Below are 19,559 nucleotides of genomic sequence, written 5' to 3'. Positions count from 1 at the left end.
CTTGATCAGTGTCTTGATCAAGTCACGAAGTCCACATGTGACGGTTGAACTAGGGCGTGTACAGCGTCTAGATTCAACGTCGACACTCCAGCTTTCAAACTCGTAACGGCCGGCGGTTACAGGCCCGCCATGATGAGCCATGATGACAGCCATCAAGGCTGAGTTGACCCCCACAGTGGACCAAGCCTATAAATAGGCTAGTCATTTCTTGCATTAGAACGAACAGAACAATTAGAACACAAGCATCATACTCTCTGCATAGTCTTTCTTTCCGAAGCTCTGCCCTCTCCTCCATCCAGTTCGCCGGAGCTCTGTTGATTGCGGTGCTGCTTCACCAGAGACATAACCGTTTTATCTTTGGGGACGACACGCCAAATCAAGAGCACTACCGGGGCGTATCTTGTCTTGCGGAAAGAGGCCTCCTCGACTCGGCTAAGTTTTATTTCTAGTTTACAGTTTCGATTTCATGTAATTTTCAGTTTTTGGTTCTTCCTTCCTGGGTTGTATTACGCCCGATATTGTTTATCTATTGTAGTTTCAGTTTTCCCCAACACAGAGGCGGACATAAGAAGAGCCTTGGGGGGCCCTGTGACCCCCAATATTTTTTAAAAATTTCAGGGGTATTTTAGTAATTTCATATTAAAATTAAATTAAATATTATTTTATATTAAATAAGAGTTAAACCTAGATAACTAATATCCCAAATCCAATCTTCTCGGCCAATTTTTCACTCCAGCCGCTACACATTCTCCAATTACCATTACATAATTTAAAATTGCTTCTCCATCTCCAGAGACCAGAGTTAACGGCACTACGGGTAATTTCATATTCTGATGTTTTGCATTCAAAAATCAAGTGAGAGAAAATTTGTTTTTCTATCTGAAAATTGGGTGTTTTGAGGCTTTGAGCTTTATATTATATATATATCTTCTAGTTCTAGATATAGAATAACATTTATTTTGTTTGTTTGTGATTGTCATATTGAGCATTTTATTTAATTATGCAGTGTTTCATTGAGTTAGTAGTTGTCCCCAATTTAATTTTGTGGCATGTTTTCATTCAACATATGTTATGCTTATATTAATAGTTTTGGAGTCCCACTGTATAATTCTGTTTAATAAAGTTTATAATATGTCTTTCCTTATTTTTGATTTGATTTGTAAATTTGGCAGCCTTTTATTTGGTTATGTCATTTTTTTATATTTACTAATTGTCTATTTTATTATATGTAGGGTGATGCATCGTTTTTTCAAGAAAGTTTCTCCTGTTACCTCGGTTTTATCTCCGTCAGAGAATGAACCTCCACTTCTCCAACCACAAGAGTTACCTAATGAAGACAGAAATAAAGTTGATCTAGAGGATGGATCCGCACTTCTCCAACCTCAAGAGTTACCGAGTGAAGACAAAGATAAAGTCGATTTAGAGAAGCTTCCAAGTGATCCCGGGGAACGACCTGACATAATGAGTTATCCACCAAACTCAATAGAAGACATTCGTAGAGCTTATTTACTAAGAGGTCCATGTCAACCACGCAAGCATAATTTCCTTTCTACAAGCAATGGAAATCGAAAACGTAAATTTGTCTCACTTTGGTTTGATGAATTTAAGAGCTGGCTGAAGTATAGTGTTACCAAGGAAGCGGCTTATTACTTCTATTGCTATCTTTTCTCAAGACTCCATGGAAATGGACAAGATGCCTTTGTATCTAAGGGATTTACTGCTTGGGGCAAGAAAGAAAGATTAAGAGATCATGTTGGAAATCATACAAGTGAGCATAATAGGTGTAGATTAGCATGTCAGGATTTGATGAACCAACCCCAGCACATTGAAGTCTCTCTACTAAAGCAGTCAACACAATCGAAGCTTAATTATCGTTGCAGATTAAATGCAACGATTGTTTCACTTCGTTATCTTATCATGCAAGGAAAGCCTTCTCGCGGACATGATGAGTCCGAAGAATCCTTAAATCAAGGTAATTTTCTTGAGCTTTTGAAAGTTATTACCTCTTGCAGCGATGAGATATCTAGTGTTGTACTAAAAAATACTCCTGACAATCTCAAACTAACATCACCGAGAATTCAGAAGGACATCATAAATGCATTTGCTGTTGAGACAACAAAACTTATTGTACAAGATATGGGAAATGATTTTTTCTCCATATTAATCGATGAGTGTCGAGATATATCAGTCAAAGAGCAAATGGGTGTTGTGGTGCGATATGTGGACAAGAATGGATGTGTTATGGAACGCTTTCTCGGTGTAGTGCATGTCAGAGACACGGTTGCAACCTCACTTGAGAAGGCACTTGATTCTTTGTTATCTATGTATGATTTAAGTGTATCTAGTTTGAGATGACAAGGATATGATGGTGCAAGCAACATGAGAGGTGAATTCAATGGATTGAAAAGTTTGATACTCAGGAGAAATCCCAGTGCCTATTATGTACATTGTTTTGCTCACCAGCTTCAACTCACAATTGTCGATGTTGCCAAAAAGCATACAAGTATCGGATCTTTTTATAATGTTATCAACCGTTTGTGTAATGATGTTGGAGGTTCTTGTAAGCGCAGAGATATACTTAGAGAAAAACAGAGAGAGAATATTCTAGAAAAGATTGCAAGTGATGAAATTACCACCGGGACATGATTGAATCAAGAGATGTCATTAAAGCGGCCTGGAGATACTCGTTGGAGTTCACATTATGGTACTCTTATCAACTTGATTCATTTGTTTTCTTCTATTGCTGATGTTCTTGAATATGTGGGGGAGAATGGTGATGATTCGTATAGGGCAGAAGCGGATGATGTGTCAGAAATTATTAATCGCTTTGAGTTTATTTTTGTGTTACATCTTATAAAGCAAATCTTGGGAATCACACATGAGCTCTCTCAAGTGCTACAAAAAAAGGATCAAGACATTGTTACCGCAATGAATCTTGTCAAAGTAGCAAAAGCACGTTTGCAAATAATGAGGGAAGAAGGTTGGGAAGTTTTGCTTACTGATGTTTCTAAGTTTTGTGACAAATATGAGATAATTGTGCTTGACATGGATAATGAGTTTGTACCTCGAGGAAGAGTACGTAGAACTCAAAAAATGAAGAATCTCCACTATTATCGAGTTGAGATATTTTGTTCTGTGATTGACATGCAAGCTCAAGAGTTAAATCATCGTTTTGGTGAAACTAACACGGACTTACTTTTATGTATGGCATGTTTCGATCCTAGAGATTCATTTTCTGCATTTGATTTGGGGAAGCTGCTTCGCCTTGCTAGTTATTATCCATCAGAATTTTCTGGAGTTGCTTTGGATGAGCTTGAAAATCAACTTCAAAGCTTTATTTTTTATATGCGGATAGATGAAAATTTTTCACAGTTATCTGGAATCGGTGGTCTTGCTCAGAAGATGGTTTCTACAAGAAAGCATGAAATCTTCCCATTGGTTTATTTGTTAGTCAAGTTGTCATTGATCTTGCCGGTTGCTACTGCCTCAGTGGAAAGAGCATTTTCAGCAATGAAATTCATCAAGAGTTCTCTACGTAATAGTATGGGAGACCAACTGTTACAAGATTGCTTAGTTCCTTACATTGAAAAGGATGTCTTTGTTAATGTTACTAATGAAACTATTATGCAGCGATTCCAGAAGATGAAGAATAGAAGAGAAATGTTATGATATGTTTGTTTTTTCCTTTAATATTTAAACATTAATATTTAATTTTATATTTTTCTAATTTTATTATAAATTATTTTTGGACCCCATCGTTAAAATCCTGCGTCGCCACTGCCCCAACATGAACATTAAAACATGTAGCATAAACTGGATAATAAATCAATGTTATATGAATATTGAGCTAGGCTATATAAATTTAATAATTTAGAAATTTCTAAAAAGATTCGTTGTATACATCATAATTTGCCACACATAAATTATTAAATAATGAAGGAAAAAGGAACAACTATATCATTATTTGCCACACATGAGTTATTAAATGACGAAGGAAAAAGGAACAACTTTTCTTTCTGGTGAAGCATGCATAATTGAAAGTTTGCCTTTATGGAGTCAGCATATGGGAATGTCACATGTTGTGTGTATATCTTTCCATTATCATATTGCAATAACTTCATAAAGTTTTTGGCTGTCTTATCCTAAATTATTTTATCATTCAAAAGTTATATGTACTTACTTAGCACCTTGTCAACTTTTAGAACATCTTCAATTATGCATTTAAATTTATTTTTAACGTAAAAAACTTCTTTAATATTATACTCCAAATATAGTGATATTGCAAATATTAATAACTTCTTTAATTCATTTTTTTATTTTTCTATAAAATAACACCAAATATAGTGATATTGCAAATATTAATAAAAATATTAGAATTAATCCATTATTATTTAATTTATGTGAATTAAAACACAATCAATAAATTACAATAACAAAATGAAAAACGTAATCTTATAATCCGGTAAATCATAACCAGATCCTTTAATATTATCGAAGTACGAAGAATATGTTCAAGTTGCATTGTCATTTGCTAGACAAGCTCCGCAATCGGAAGTTGGGATGACGACAAATGAATATGCTTGATTTCTAGAGCAATTGATTTCATTTTGATTCAGTTCAACATATATGGTTTTCAAAATTTTAGCTACTAATTATTATCAAATCTATTTTCTTTAAATATTAAAGTTTCAGTTTTTTTAATTTATATGTCATCATATAAAACAATATTTTTTGTGATACTCAAAAAGTCCAAAGAGTTATTGTCTCATTAAAATAAGTAAAAATTATAAAAAGGAAAAGGAAAAAGATATATTAATAAAACAACGTAATTTTGAATAACACCAATAAACATTATTGTCCCAACCAAAATCGCTAAAATTTGTTGTCTTGAATAGTTGACAAAATCGCTAAAATTTGTATCTAATATTTTGTATTTTGTTTTTATACTTTATAATTTACTTAAATTTAGTGACCTTCAATGATACTCCTTCCATTTCTGATAAGTATGAACTATTTTCTTATTAGTCTGTCTATGAAAAATATCAATAAACTCAATAATTTTGAAATAGTAAAACAACACAACAACACCCTTACACGTCATTTTATTACAACTTATTTATATATTATGCTACACTACTATTGATGTAGAACTCATTCTCCACTACCACTACTTAAACTGCCATTTATCTCCCATTTACTTTACTAATCACTTTATCCGTCCCAGTTACTTTACTAATCACTCTATCTGTCCCACTTTAGGAGTCTCGATCAATGATATAAATAGTTAAAGTGGAGAAATGCTAAATAAGAGAGAATAATGTTGTGAAGACTCTTCTCAACATTATTCTCTCTTTTACTTTAACATTTTTCCACTTCTATTAATATCATTTTTATAAAACGAGTGCACAAAAGTGCCTGGGACTCCTAAAATAAGACGGAGGGATTATATAGTAGAAGTGATGTCAAACCTAATATTCATACTTTGTAAGAACAAAGAGAGTAAAAACTTTATTTTTTATATTTAATTTCTCCACGACATATAATAATACTTCCCCCGTTTCATAATAGTACAGTCATTTTGTCATTTTAGTGCGTTCCATAGTAATGGAGTCATTTCTCTTTTTAGTAAAAGTTAACACATTTTTTTTCACTTACTTTACTCTATCTTACTCCCTCCGTCCCAAGGAAGATGACCTCCTCCTTGGGTGGTACGAGAATTTATGTAACTTTATTTTGTGTGTGAAGTGGAGAGAGTAAAGTAAGATAGAGAATAAAGTAGAGTGAAAGATGTTTTCATTTTTTAGTAATGGGTCATCTTGGTTGGGACAAACCAAAAAGAAAAGTGGGTCATCTTCAATGAGATAGAGGGAATATTTTATTCTTTTTTATTTTCTACTTTATTTTTATTATACTTTACTCACTTAACGCAATCTTTTTAAAATTTCATGAAGGAAAGAAATGTCTACATTAGAGCATCCGCAATGGCGCCCGTCGGGGCGGAATTCCCACGGCGTGCGGGAATTCCGTCGCTGTCGTCCGCCATTGTGCGTGCCGCAATGGATACGGAATTCCCTCGAGGACGTCGCAATTCCGCGGCGTTAAGCGGAATTCTGCGGGGAAGTCCGCCATTGCATTGACTCCCGCGGAATTCCGCTTTATTTCATTTTTTTTAATCAAAATTTTCCCCTATTTGTGTCGTAATTTTAATTACGTAAATTGTTTACTTCCGGAAATTGTTTAATTTGTGAATTTGTGAATTTTTTTATTGTGGAAATCCGCGGGGAATTCTGCATTGTGAGTGAGATTCGTATGATGCAGTGCAGTGGGAAGTTATCTTATGACATGGAGAAGGTGTTTTTAAGAATTCCGTCGGAATTCCACGCAATGCGGATGCCTTTTAAATCATTTATCATTGGAATATGAGAGCGGCGGATTCCACAACACAAATGTCACCAGAAGATTTGAAAATTCAACACACTATTAACCACAAATCTGACTTAGTTGGTGGATATGATTAAAGTTTGGAGTTTGAATTATAGATAGAGTTTGTATTTGATTACATCTTTGTATATATATATATATGTTGTTGATCAATTGAGATTTTTTAGCCTAATTGAGAATTGAGATGCATTATCAAGCACTCATTTTTATTAAATGAGTGGTCCAGAATTTGCCACATGGAATATTTTTAGATTAATTAATTATGAAAAGCAGAATGGTAATTTCATGGTACATTTATTCAATAAATATTTTTATAAAAATTTTTATAAATTTTTTTTTTAATTTTTATTTTTTTGTCAACTACATATATAATTCATGTTAACTACACGCATATCATGTTAACTACATATACAGTTCATGTCAACTATACACATAATGTCAACTATAAGTTGTTGACATTTGATGTGCATACTATTGACGATAATACCCCGAGTTGACATAATCTACTTGTAGTTGACATTTCAAAAATGTTATAGACGAGTGGCTGAAAATGCATCTCAATTCTCAATTAAGCTAAAAAATTTCCAACCTAACATGACCATATATATATCAATCAATGAGAATTTGGCCCAATCTCAAAATGGAATGAGACCGGGAGAGACCAGCAGATTGAGGTGGCCTCCAAGGCCATCTCGGTCTATATGAGAGAAATGCCAATTGATTTAATTTTTTTATTATCAGGAGTGAAGTGGCGGTCGGCCATGCATCATCAATAAACTTTGTCGAGTCCTCATTCCTCTTCTCTAACTCAAGAAAAAAACATTTATAAATTTATGAGTGATACAATATGAATTTGTGTATTTGAAAAATACTTTTTCTTCTCACTCTAATTAAGCATCCCTTAAGAAAAATGAGTTGTATGAGTTTGGGATATAGTTCAGTTGTCAATTTGTCATTATAGTGGCTGAAAGATAAAAATTATATGTTTTATTTCGGACTAATTAAACATTTAAATATTTAAGTGCAACATATTAAAAAAAAATTAATGGTTGTTCATTTATTCTCATGGTTATAGTGATTCAAATCCTTAATAGTAATATAAGTATTGATTGTTGAAGTGAAGAATGAATGTGGACAAGAATTGATGTAACATTCAAAAGCATTTGGACGAGGCGTAGGGATATGGATATTGGTGTTTGGTCACTTTTATGCTATTGGATGATTATATTTTTATGAACATGCCACTTTTGTTACAACTTGATTTAATTTAAAGTCGAAAAATCTTTATGAATAAACCCAACGGTGCGCACTATGACCAATAAGTGAAATTCTGTCAAAAATCAAAGCAAATCTCTGCCCTTAGATCCTTGGATTGGATGGTTGGAATAAACTACATTATTAGCCCAAGATGCTACATTATTAGCCGAGCTACATTATTAGACTAAAATGCTGCATTATTTTACTAAAATAGTACTCCCTCCGTCCCAGTTAAGATGTCCCCTTTCGTTTTTCACACGTGTTTTGTAAAATTCATAATAAATAGTTAAAGTGGTGAGAAAGTAAATTAAGATTGAGAATAATATGGAAGAGACTATCTTCTACATTATTCTTTCTCTCATCTTACTTTTCCTCTACTTTAACTATTTATTGTGATTTTTTCAAAATACGTGTGAAAAATGAAAGGGGTCATCTTAAATGGGACATAAGGAGTACATTATTAGCTAAGTTGCATTATTACACTAATAATCTACTCCCTATGTCCCATTAAAAATGAAACGTTTTCCTTTTTGGGTTGTCCTACTAAAAATGAAACGTTTCCTAAAATGAAAACAACTCCCTCTCTACTTTTCTCTCTCTCTCTCTCTTACTTTACTCTCTTTTCATTAACTCAAAAAAATAACACTGCATAAAATCTCGTGCCGAAAACCAAATGTTTCATATTTATTGGGACGTAGGGAGTATATTATTAGATGACACATGACATTAATCTAATTGTTAGATCACAAGATCCAATGGACTACAAGTGTTTTGATTTTGAACACTATTTAGCTTATGAATCTGAATACATCCCTAAACCCGACATTGCAATCCTACGTTCTTGCATATAATTAATATTGATATTTTTTTCTAAGAAAAGATTTTATAAAATTTTACTCTACGTTCTTGCCATCATATGGATTCATAAACGCTTTTGATATACGGAGTATAAAAAAAAGGGAGTACTAGGGTGCAACTTTGATTAGAATCACAGTATACTTTCAATTTCGTGTTGTCACGTGGCATATAACATATGCAATATTATAAATACTACCATGCAATTTACATTTGTAGAAACTGTAATGTATTTCCGCAGATTGCATTACAGTTTTAGGCACATTGCATTATACTTATAGGCAGATTGCATTATAAATTGTTAAGTTATGCATTATAAACATAAACGGTCTACAATGTAAAATATATATAAATATTACCCGTCTATATGTATAATGCAAATTAAACAACCTATGTCTATAATGTAAAACTCAACAATCAATAATGCAATCCACCTATAATTACCATGCAATATGTGGAATTCCATCTACAGCTTCCACAAATGTGTATTGCATAGTAATATTTACGATGTTGCATGGTACGTGCCACGTGGCAGCATGAGGTTGGAAGTACGTTGTGGCTTTAAAATTAGTTACTCCTTCCGTCACATTGAAGATGACTCACTTTCCTTTTTAGTTTGTCCTACGCACGATGACCAATTACTCAAAATAGAAACAACTTTATCTCTACTTTATTTCCTCTCTTCTACTTTACTATCTCCACTTAACACATAAAATAAAGCTGCATAAAATCCTGTGTCGCCCAAGGAAGGGGTCATCTTCAATATTATGAAAGTTTATCCACAAAACAATAACTTTAGAATTTATATATAAACCAAAAACTAAGCCATTTTCGAATAAATAAAATTCTTATTACAAAATAATAGTATTAAATAAAATATTGAAAATTTATCAGAAAATAAATTTTTTTAATAGTTATAGACCAAAACTAAGCCACATTTCGAATAAATAAAATTTTTATTACAAAATAATACTCTACCCGTCCATAAAAATAAGGATATTGTACATTTCTGTTTGTCCCAGCAATTTCTATTTATGAAAATTTTCACCAATTTATTATCCATATTCATTAATTTATTTACCACTTATATAACTAAGACTCACAATTAAATACTAATAATGTGAGTCTTATTATCCACTAACATTATTTTAACTACCATTCACCCCTTCTCTCTAACTTTATCAATTATGCATTAACTTTTGTATCCTCTCAAATGTCCTTATTTTTATAGAACAGTGGGAATATATTAACTAAAACATTGAAAAAAATCAAATAGGCAAGGAAAAAAACAACTTAAGTTGCTACTTATCAGTACTGCACTTTGAAAACATATTACTACTATAAATGTATAAATAGCGACACTCAATTCGTAAATTTATAATTAACTTGTTTTTTCCACATCAATTCATAACGGTCAATCTGGTCAACTTATTTGGTTCTCGGGATATTCATTATGAGTTATTAAATTTTTGAGATATAAATTATTAACCATAATCTTAAACTTTTAGGTTTTGAGTTAATATATCAGAGCAATAGATACATGCATATATGGTTCCTACGAATGGAGTGTTATTTCAACTTTCAAATATTAGTTTTATATTTATATGAATAAATACACATACAATGAGTAATATTTCAACTCAACTAATATGTAACTCATATGAAGATGAAAATATATTTTTCATTGAATTATCAAATTTTCAATTTTAACCTATATTTTTTATGATAAATATAAAAGTAAAATAAATAAAATAAAACAATGAATATAACTTTAAAATAATGAATCAAAAACTTATGTTTACTAAAAAAGTACTCTACTATCTTTTTCAAATTTGAAAAGAGTAATGAAATTTGAAAACTAAAAAGAGTAAATTCCAAAAGAAGTAACTTATTTTGGTCGAATTTTATGGGATTTGGGTGATTTCGGTTCAATTTTATCGAGTTCTGGACAATTCGGTTTAAGGTTATTTGTGAAGGGGTTGGCAGCGGAAGCGCATGAAAACAAATCACATAATAATTTCGATCTATTTAGCGGATTATTTAGACAAATTCTATTCGCGCAATTATCGCATGTATCATGCTCTTAACTTGAATTAAAACATGTTTTAAGATTAATTGAAACCTAAAACATGCTTTTCTACGGAGTAGGAATTATACCTTGATGATTCTCCAAAGAATCGAAGATTGCTGGCTACTTCTCCTCGTGAAGATGTCGAGTACTAGACCACGGATATTCTGACTGGTTCCCAAACTGTATGCTGATATCAATGTGAGCTGATCTCGGCATGATACTAGGACTTAAATAAAGAAACAGAAATCCCTCACGGAGTAGGAGAAGGGAGAAAATTTCGTTCCCTATGTGAGATAGGAGAGGGACGAAAATTTGAGGAAAAATAAAGTATTTTTTTGTCTATTTTATTCTCCTATTTATATCAAGTTACATATTGGGTTCGGTCAGGGATCTATGGAAGGTTTTGGATCTAACCTCCCTCAATTAGCTTTTTACTAATTAAATTGAACCCACAATTTAATATAAGCTTATATTGAAATATTATTAGCAGCCACTACAGAAATAAGATTGCACTGCCCATCCAAATCTGAAATTACCGTTGTTTGTTGTTCATTTCCCGCGCTTAAGATAGAAATGTCCATTAATTAATTAGTGTCTGCTATGGAATTAATTAATTAACATCTTATTAATTCCAAGAGTGGACTTTGCAAGAAATGCTTATTCATTATTCATAGTATAATCAAATTACAACTAGCTAGGTTCCGAATAATAAAACCTTGTTTCGAGCTCCTCTTGAGGACATTATCAAACGAGACTCTCCTCGCGCACGATTCAATATAATAGCAATCCTAGCACCGCTGGATATTAATCACCACTACCCAATATATCAGGATTATTGGGTTATGAAAAACCCGCACCATTTGATAAGTCAAAGTAATGCATAATCAATATCGTATGCTCAATGCTAATGTACATTGATTAAAAAATAAACATTTATCAAGACTTCGTCTTTCAGTAGATAGCATAAAGACACATCTCGCTATTAGATCTGTTCAGTGCTGTACCACACCAATGTCATCTTATTTCAGTAAGGCTTAGAAATATGCGGACTGACATTGTAACCTTTCTCGATAGGTAGTCTAGTCCTATCTGGGTTGTGAAATTCTTCTTTTTCTTTTGTTCAGAACTGATCGTGTTACCTTAAAGTGGACGACGCCCACAACCGGTCTACTAAAACAAAGACTTAGACTTTGTTAAGTTTTTAATACATGTAAATATGCAATAAACATTCATTAAAGGTAAAACATAACAAAACTATGACAAAAATAATATGTTTTATTACTCGGAAAATAAAATAAGAGTTTTTTCAGTATTCAATCACTCGGAAGGTGGTTCTAGTATACAAACTCTAACAATTTAGGTTTTGATTTATTTTTAGCTATAAATTTTTAATCCTTACTCTATTAAATTATTGAGATATTTCGGTCAATCTATAAGTTTCGGATGGAATTGACGTCTATTGAGTTTAAAATTACACTACCCGACCTAAAGTAAAATCGGATATCCTACTAGTCTAATATCCCTTCACCAAGATGATAACTCTATTTATCCTATAAAAATAATTTTAGTTTTCTATTTTGCATTGTATAATTTGTCTTTAAAAGTTTTGCGGAAAAATGAAAATAATAAGCCAACCACACAAACATTTGATCTTGACAACGTTAAATCCAAATGTTGCAATTCTCGGTGCAAACACGAAACCGTGACATAAAGCCAAAAGTAGTTGGAATAATTATTTCCATTCCATTATTAGTCAATCTAAATATATCACCTTTCTCAAAATAAAGTATTTCTAAACATAGCTATATGATAAGATAGGGCTGGCAAATTTGTTTTTATGCATCAACTTGCATATAGCTGATTACAAGGTGTTTGCCACTACTAAGATGCATATTCTTTTCACCATTAAATTATAAGAAAACTGATTGATGGTTGATTTTGGACCGATGGAGAAATTCATCTCAATTGTAAACAAATTCAACAATATTACAATGGAGACTAATATAAGAAATTAAGGTCAAGTATAATAAATAGTGTAAGTTATGTTATTTTAATATATTATTTATAGTTTATAATAAAATTTACTTTCTTTGTCCCAAATATGATTACAAAGATTCATGATTGGTTATGTGGTAGTGGAACATTTCCTTTTAATAAATTTGATAGGATATTTATCAACAAAATGTGAAACAAGCTTATACTATGTGTGCTAAAAATAATTAGAACGTCTATGACTTGGTCCAAGTATTCCGATGTGTTACATAATGTAGTAAGTTGAATAGTGCATCTGATTATAATTGAATTGTAGTACTTCACATCTGATTATAATCTGTATGGACATGGTTACTAGTGCTTATGTCTATTGGCAGTTAATTGTATGCTAAAATTAGCACATCAAAATTTTTGGTGCCGTTACAAAAATTATTTTCTAATATTTTTGGTACCGTTAATAAAAATTATTCTCTTCTCATATCGTCCTAAATTAATAATCTAGTTCTATTGGGGGTAATTTCAAATCATCCCATACTGGAGAACTAGAGAGATGCAAGCAATATATAAATACAATCCTTCATTAGTGTAGGCTAGAATTATCGAAGTCTTTCGATTGCTTGCACGTTCTTTAATATTTTTTTTCATGGTCTTAATCAAGATCTATGTGTGATCATTTCTGTATGGTTAAAATTAAGACCTCTAAAGCAGAAAATATAATACCACTGCTAATATAGAATTTGAGTGTGCATTATTATCCTAGTAGATAAACTATTGGAGTGGTTTGATCCGTGAAGTTTCATACAAACTAAAGGAGGTTAGGAGAAATACAATGAGAGTGAGAGGGGAGGGGAGGGGCTACACCTACTACACTACATACTAACAACAAAATAAATTCGGCCCAATCAAAATATAGGAAATATGACAAAATACATGGCTTGCATTAACACACCTCTGCTGTTCATGCAACACGTGGACTTCTCCTCACATTGAAAACGACTGTATACAGTACAACAATCAACGCCTCAATATCCCTTGACTCATCTTGAAATTGCAAGGTACAAGTCTCCCACACTCAACGACAAATTGTTTGTGTTTCATATACATTTTCCAAAATGAAAAACAATAAGGGCACCCGCAACGCTGTGCCGTTCCGGCGGAACAGTTCCGCGGCGGCACGCGTTGCAGGCGTTCCGTCACCATTCCGTGCCCATGCCGTTCCTATACCGTGCCGCGTTCCGTTCCGGAGGAACGCGGAACGAAACGTTCCGCCACGCCCCGAGGCGACGTGGCGGCCTCCCATTCGACGCGTGAAGCCCACTCGCTGCCCCGCGAGTGGGCTTCGTCCCGGTGACGCAATAATTCAATTTTTTTAAAAAAAATTTGAATTTAATAATAAAAAAAATTGCAACGGTAATGTGACCGTTTTTTTATATCCGTTTTGTATTTTTTTTTTTTTTATTTATTTATTTACTCTATAAATACTCCTATTTCATACTCATTTCAATCACAAACACACATCTATTCCTCTGTATTTCCACCCCAATTTTCATCTCAAATCAACTCTGCTTTCCTTCTCCCAAATTTAATCAAACTAATGGATCCTTTTGAACAAATGCGTCAAATATTGAAACAATCACTTGAAGAAGATCGACGACGGGAGGCCGAAGAAGCCGCGCCGCCCCAACGACGCTCCCGTACGTACATCCATCGTAACCGGGAAGAAGCCGCTGCAAGGTTAATACGCGACTACTTCTGCGATAACCCGGTTTGGGGAGATACGTACATCCGTCGCCGTTTCCGCATGGGGAAACCTTTATTTCTCCACATCGCGAATACTTTGGCAGCCCGGGAAGAGTTCTTCCAGGAAGGGTACGACGCGGTCGGCCGTCCCAGCCACACGACGCTGCAGAAATGTACTGCAGCAATCCGCCAGCTTGCGACTGGACAAACGGCCGACATGTTCGACGAATACCTCCACATCGGAGACAGCACTGGGCGAATGTGCTTGCTCAAATTCTGCAAAGGCGTCCGGGCAGCCTTCACCGACGAATTTATCCGGAGGCCAAGCACGACCGATTGTCAGTTCCTGCTCGACCTTCACGAAACAGTGCACGGATTCCCCGGGATGCTCGGCAGCGTCGATTGCATGCACTGGCAATGGAAGAATTGCCCCGGTGGTGTGGAAGGGGTCCTACACGAGCGGCCACAAAGGCACCCACCCAACCGTTATACTTGAGGCCGTTGCCGACTACCGCCTTTGGATCTGGCACGCGAACTTCGGGGTCCCCGGGTCGAACAACGACGTAAACGTGCTCCACCAGTCCGACCTCTTGACCGAAGTTTTGGATGGTAAAGCGCCGGCCATCAACTTCGTCGCCAACAACCGGCTTTATAAAATGGGGTACTATCTCGCCGATGGCATCTACCCGAAGTGGCCTACCTTCGTGAAGACGTGCAGTGGGTCTACGAACCCAAAGCAGGCTTTTTTTGCGCAGAAGCAGGAGGCTGCTCGCAAGGATGTGGAGAGGGCGTTCGGGGTTCTCCAAGCGCGCTTCAACATCATCAAAGCCCCGACTCGTACGTGGTTCATGGAAAACATGGTCGACATCATGTATACGTGCATAATCTTGCACAACATGATTATCCAAGACGAAGGACCCGAGGCGGGAAATTGGTTCGACGACGAATCCCCCGGAAGCTCAACCGCAAGTAGTCCGCCTCGAAGTGAAGCTCATCCGTCTATATAAGAACGGTTATCTATTCGTGCAAGGACACGCGACTCTAGTGCCCACACCCAACTCCAACAGGATCTAATTGAGCACATTTGGGCAAATTTTGGCGGATGAAATTATTAAAATTGTGTACTTTTATTTTTTTAGGATTTTAATTGTGTGCTTTTTATTTTTTTAGGATTTTAATTGTGTGCTTTTTATTTTTTTAAGTTTAAGTTGTAATTTTTTTTAATGTTGTGTGTTTTTTAATAAAGTGTGTTTGTTTTTTAATAAAGTGTGTTTTTTTAATTGAATTTAGTTGGAAATAAAAAAATGAAATTGAATGAATAGTAATTTAAGGAATGGTTAAGGAACGGTTAAGGAATGGAGGATTGCAGGTTCCGTTCCTTAGTTAAGGAATGGAGTAAAAAAGTACAGTGGGGCCCTCAAATAGTAGTTTAAGGAACGGTATAGGAACAGCGTTGTGGATGGCCTAAAAGATCTGACCTTTACTATTTTCCTTCCGTCTCGCCTAATATATCACATTTTTTAGTTAATGTGGAATTTATTAATTATTAGAGAGAGAAATGATGATAGTAAGTACTAAATAGAGAGAAAAAGAATATTTAATTAAGAATGAGAAGAAAAAGTAGTTGAATGTATTAACTGGTGAAAGAAAATTTATAAAAATAGAAATGTTTCATTTTATTTGGACAAATTAAACATGAAAATGTGTCAGGACGGAGGGACAGTAATTACCGGTAACCGAAGAACTGAAACAGTTTCAATGCCTTTTCTTCCTTAAATTAAATTTCTTACATCCTTTGATTTTGTGGTTGACAGAATTAGAAAGGAAGCAACTTTATCATCTTTTGGATTCTATATAAAGAGAGTAGTACTATACTAGTAGTAGTAGTGCGTGGTGAATCGGAAGAGCAGAATTAATATGGAGATTATCGAGTGGAATGATATTCCGGTGGAGCTTCTGCTGAGGATTCTGTCTCTGCTAGATGATCGGACGGCGGTGGTAGCTTCTGCCGTCTGCCGCGGCTGGAGAGACTCCCTTTCTTGGGGCATCACTCGTCTCTCTTTATCTTGGTATCCACATTTTCATCAAATTACTATTCTGTTTCATCCTCTAAATTAAACTTAGATGTTAACTCAATTTCACATTTCTCTATACTTTATGTATGTCTTTGACCATCAATTAAATGTTCAATTTCATAATCTGCAAAAAATTAGGAATAAACAAAGTGAGATGAACTGTTTGCACTCTGTTTCAAGAAACAGAGGACTCTGTTTTGCAGAATGAACTGAATTAGGCCACGCTAAAATCGGGTGATTCGATCATTCCTTTCCATTCTCCTATTGCATATATCACATGTGTGATTCTGTATAAACTTGTGTATTGCATTGTAGAGCGTTCTCCCGTTTCGTTGCAGGAGAGCGTATTAACTTTTCGTTGAAATGGCGGTTTATGTTTCCTCAGGTGCAAGAGAAACATGAACAGTCTGGTCCTATCGCTGGCTCCCAAATTCACAAAACTGCGATCTCTGATTCTACGACAAGATGCACCTCAGCTCCAAGACGACGCTGTTGAGGAAATCACGAGCCATTGCCACGAGCTGCAAGAGTTGGACCTCAGCAAGAGCTTCCTTCTTACAGACCGGTCTTTGTATGCCATAGCTCGTGGCTGTCCCGATCTCGAGAAGCTCAATATAAGTGGCTGCTCGGCCTTCAGTGACTCTGCCCTCGGATACCTAACTGGCTGTTGCAGAAAATTGAAATTCCTAAATCTTTGTGGATGTGTTAGGACTGCCTCTGATAGGGCTCTAAAGGTACTGTGGTGTGTTTGCTCGTGTCTCGATAACTGGAGGTTTTTTTCAATTTCGTTTCGCTGTTTTTGTGTAGTCCATTGGATGCAACTGCAACGAATTACAATATTTGAACCTTGGTTGGTGCGACCGCGTTGGTGATGAAGGCATAATGAGCTTAGCCTATGGCTGCCCCGAACTCAGAGCTATCGACTTGTGCGGCTGTGTTCTCATAACTGGTATTCTCTTCTCTTACTCGTGCTCTTGCCTTGTGCCAACACTAGGCTTATCCTGAGATAAATCTAGTGTTGATTTCATTTGTACGAAATGTCGTTATGAGGCGTGTTAATGTCAAAACCAATCTTACATGGAAAGCGTCAATAATGTACATTATACACGCTAGTAATGTACATTTTATATATCCCTATATAGTATATCTAATATTGTTGGAAAACGTGCCACGTGGCAGTACGAGATTAGTGGTACGTTGTCACTTTAAGAAGGGTTGTCATCTTAATACAATCCTAATGTACATAATTCATATATTTTACAATATATGAGATAGTACATTATGGTACATAAAATGTACATGGTTTGATGTTTTGACAAAAGATATGGTTTTGATATGAATACATCCCATGTCGTTATTGTTGGCTTAATATGTATTGGTTCAACGATATATCAGACGACAGCGTAGTAGCTCTGGCCAACAGCTGCCTTCACCTGAGGTCCCTTGGTCTGTACTACTGCCAGAACATCACGGATCGAGCCATGTACTCGCTGGCACAGAGTCGGGTGAAGGGGAAGAAGGAAGGGTGGGCGTCTGTGAGGAACAGGTACGAGGAGGAGGAAGGCCTAACGAATCTGAATATCAGCCAGTGCACCGCCTTAACGCCTCCAGCAGTGCAGGCGCTGTGCGACTCATTTCCTGCTCTCCACACGTGCTCCGGTCGCCATTCTCTGATCATCAGCGGCTGTCTCAGCTTAACATCGGTGCACTGCGCTTGTGCTGTCCAGGCACACCGCGGCTCGACTGCACTGCCTCGCTTAGCTCACTGAATTCACCTTGTTTGTATGATAGGGAAGGACTTGGTTGAATCTTTTTAAACTGCTTGATCATGTACATAACTTTCTTTGAATAATAGCCATGAGATCATCCAAAATTAGGAAAATATTTAGATGGCTACTATTGATCAGAAAATGAAGTGTATTTATGCAGAGTTCAACAATTTACATGCTATCGCCTAACTAAGAGCAAGTTTTGTTCAAGTATAGAACTTGGAATTGAATAGGATAGGTGAAAAAGATGGATATAGCAGGATATATGAGAGAGTGGGCGTCTGCATCAATCGAAATGAGAGGAGGTTTGACGGCGAATGGTGGATATAATCCTCCTCCACTCCGGTAAAACCACCAATTAGGCGATGATGGCCGCATACCAAATGGATCTCCTCATTGTTGATGAGATATGTGGTGGAGGCTAGATGCTTCTCATCTAACTCTCTATTTATTGCCTTGTTATGCTTTTTTGCTACTTATCTTCTGTTTTGAATTTTTTATGAAAATTGCAATTTCTGTTCATCTATTTTCTCTCTTGTTCACTTGATTTCTTGTCGACTTTTGATTGTAAGAAATTGAAATTCGAACAAATATCATTGCAAATTTGTCAAATTTGATGTATGTTCAATCTAGCGGTGTGGGCAGCGGTGGAGGGTGGATTTTTATTATATTCATCTTTATCTTTAAAAACTACTACCTCCCGTCCCTGAAAGTTTGTCCCATTTTTACATTTCTGTGTATCCCCCAAAGTTTGTCCATTTAGAGGATGGAGGTAGTAACTTATTACTCTTTTTGTCTTTTTTATAAGGTGGAGTCCATTTATCTAAAAGAAAAAATATATATATATGAGACTACAAATCACGGACATCAAGAAATAAAAAAATGAGATATGTTTTCATAAACATAGTGACTATCATTTAAAAGTTGGGTTTTTAGATTCAATGTCAATAAATGATAGATAATTTAAACATAATGTCGCAATTAATATTAGTCGACATTTTAATAAAGTGAGTTGACATTTATATATTTTAATCTTAGTTGACATGAAGAAAGTTGACTATGTGTTAAGCTTGGTGGTCCACTATATAGATCCAACCATCCATATTAGATACTTCATCCACCCCAAAAGAATATGCAATTTTTAATATTTGAAACTCTTTTTACTCTAATGAAGTGAGACTCATTCTTTATTAATAATATTTTAATTACCTTTTTTATTTTTATCTCTCTCTTATTAGTGTTAAAATTTACTTATTAGTGTTAAAATTTACGTCCAACTAAAAATACATACTATTATAGGACAAAAAAGAGTAGTTATTATCCACTAAGATGGTGGTACTAGTATTTTAGTAGGTCCAA

At 34.9% G+C, this 19,559-nt stretch overlaps 3 protein-coding genes across 3 annotated transcripts; all 3 read left to right on the top strand.

Moving 5' to 3' along the window:
- The first annotated feature begins 1,236 nt into the window (after nucleotides 1–1,236).
- LOC121754633 (zinc finger MYM-type protein 1-like) lies at nucleotides 1,237–2,355 on the top strand. Its single transcript, XM_042149958.1, has one exon. It carries the CDS (start codon nucleotides 1,237–1,239, stop codon nucleotides 2,353–2,355), a length of 1,119 nt encoding a protein of 372 aa, XP_042005892.1.
- Nucleotides 2,356–2,658: 303 nt separating this feature from the next.
- On the top strand, nucleotides 2,659–3,669 carry LOC121754632 (zinc finger MYM-type protein 1-like). Its single transcript, XM_042149957.1, has one exon. The coding sequence runs from the start codon at nucleotides 2,659–2,661 to the stop codon at nucleotides 3,667–3,669; it is 1,011 nt and encodes a 336-aa protein (XP_042005891.1).
- A 12,397-nt stretch (nucleotides 3,670–16,066) lies between these two features.
- On the top strand, nucleotides 16,067–18,370 carry LOC121756437 (F-box protein SKP2A-like). The gene is made up of 5 exons (XM_042151988.1): nucleotides 16,067–16,088; nucleotides 16,171–16,425; nucleotides 16,817–17,165; nucleotides 17,239–17,380; nucleotides 17,827–18,370. The coding sequence occupies exons 2-5, from the start codon at nucleotides 16,274–16,276 to the stop codon at nucleotides 18,198–18,200; spliced, it is 1,017 nt and encodes a 338-aa protein (XP_042007922.1). The 5' UTR covers nucleotides 16,067–16,088; nucleotides 16,171–16,273; the 3' UTR covers nucleotides 18,201–18,370.
- Nucleotides 18,371–19,559: the final 1,189 nt, after the last annotated feature.

This window comes from Salvia splendens, chromosome 11, assembly GCF_004379255.2.
Source record: "Salvia splendens isolate huo1 chromosome 11, SspV2, whole genome shotgun sequence".
NCBI lineage: Eukaryota > Viridiplantae > Streptophyta > Magnoliopsida > Lamiales > Lamiaceae > Salvia > Salvia splendens.
This window is presented reverse-complemented; position numbering and strand designations above follow the sequence as displayed.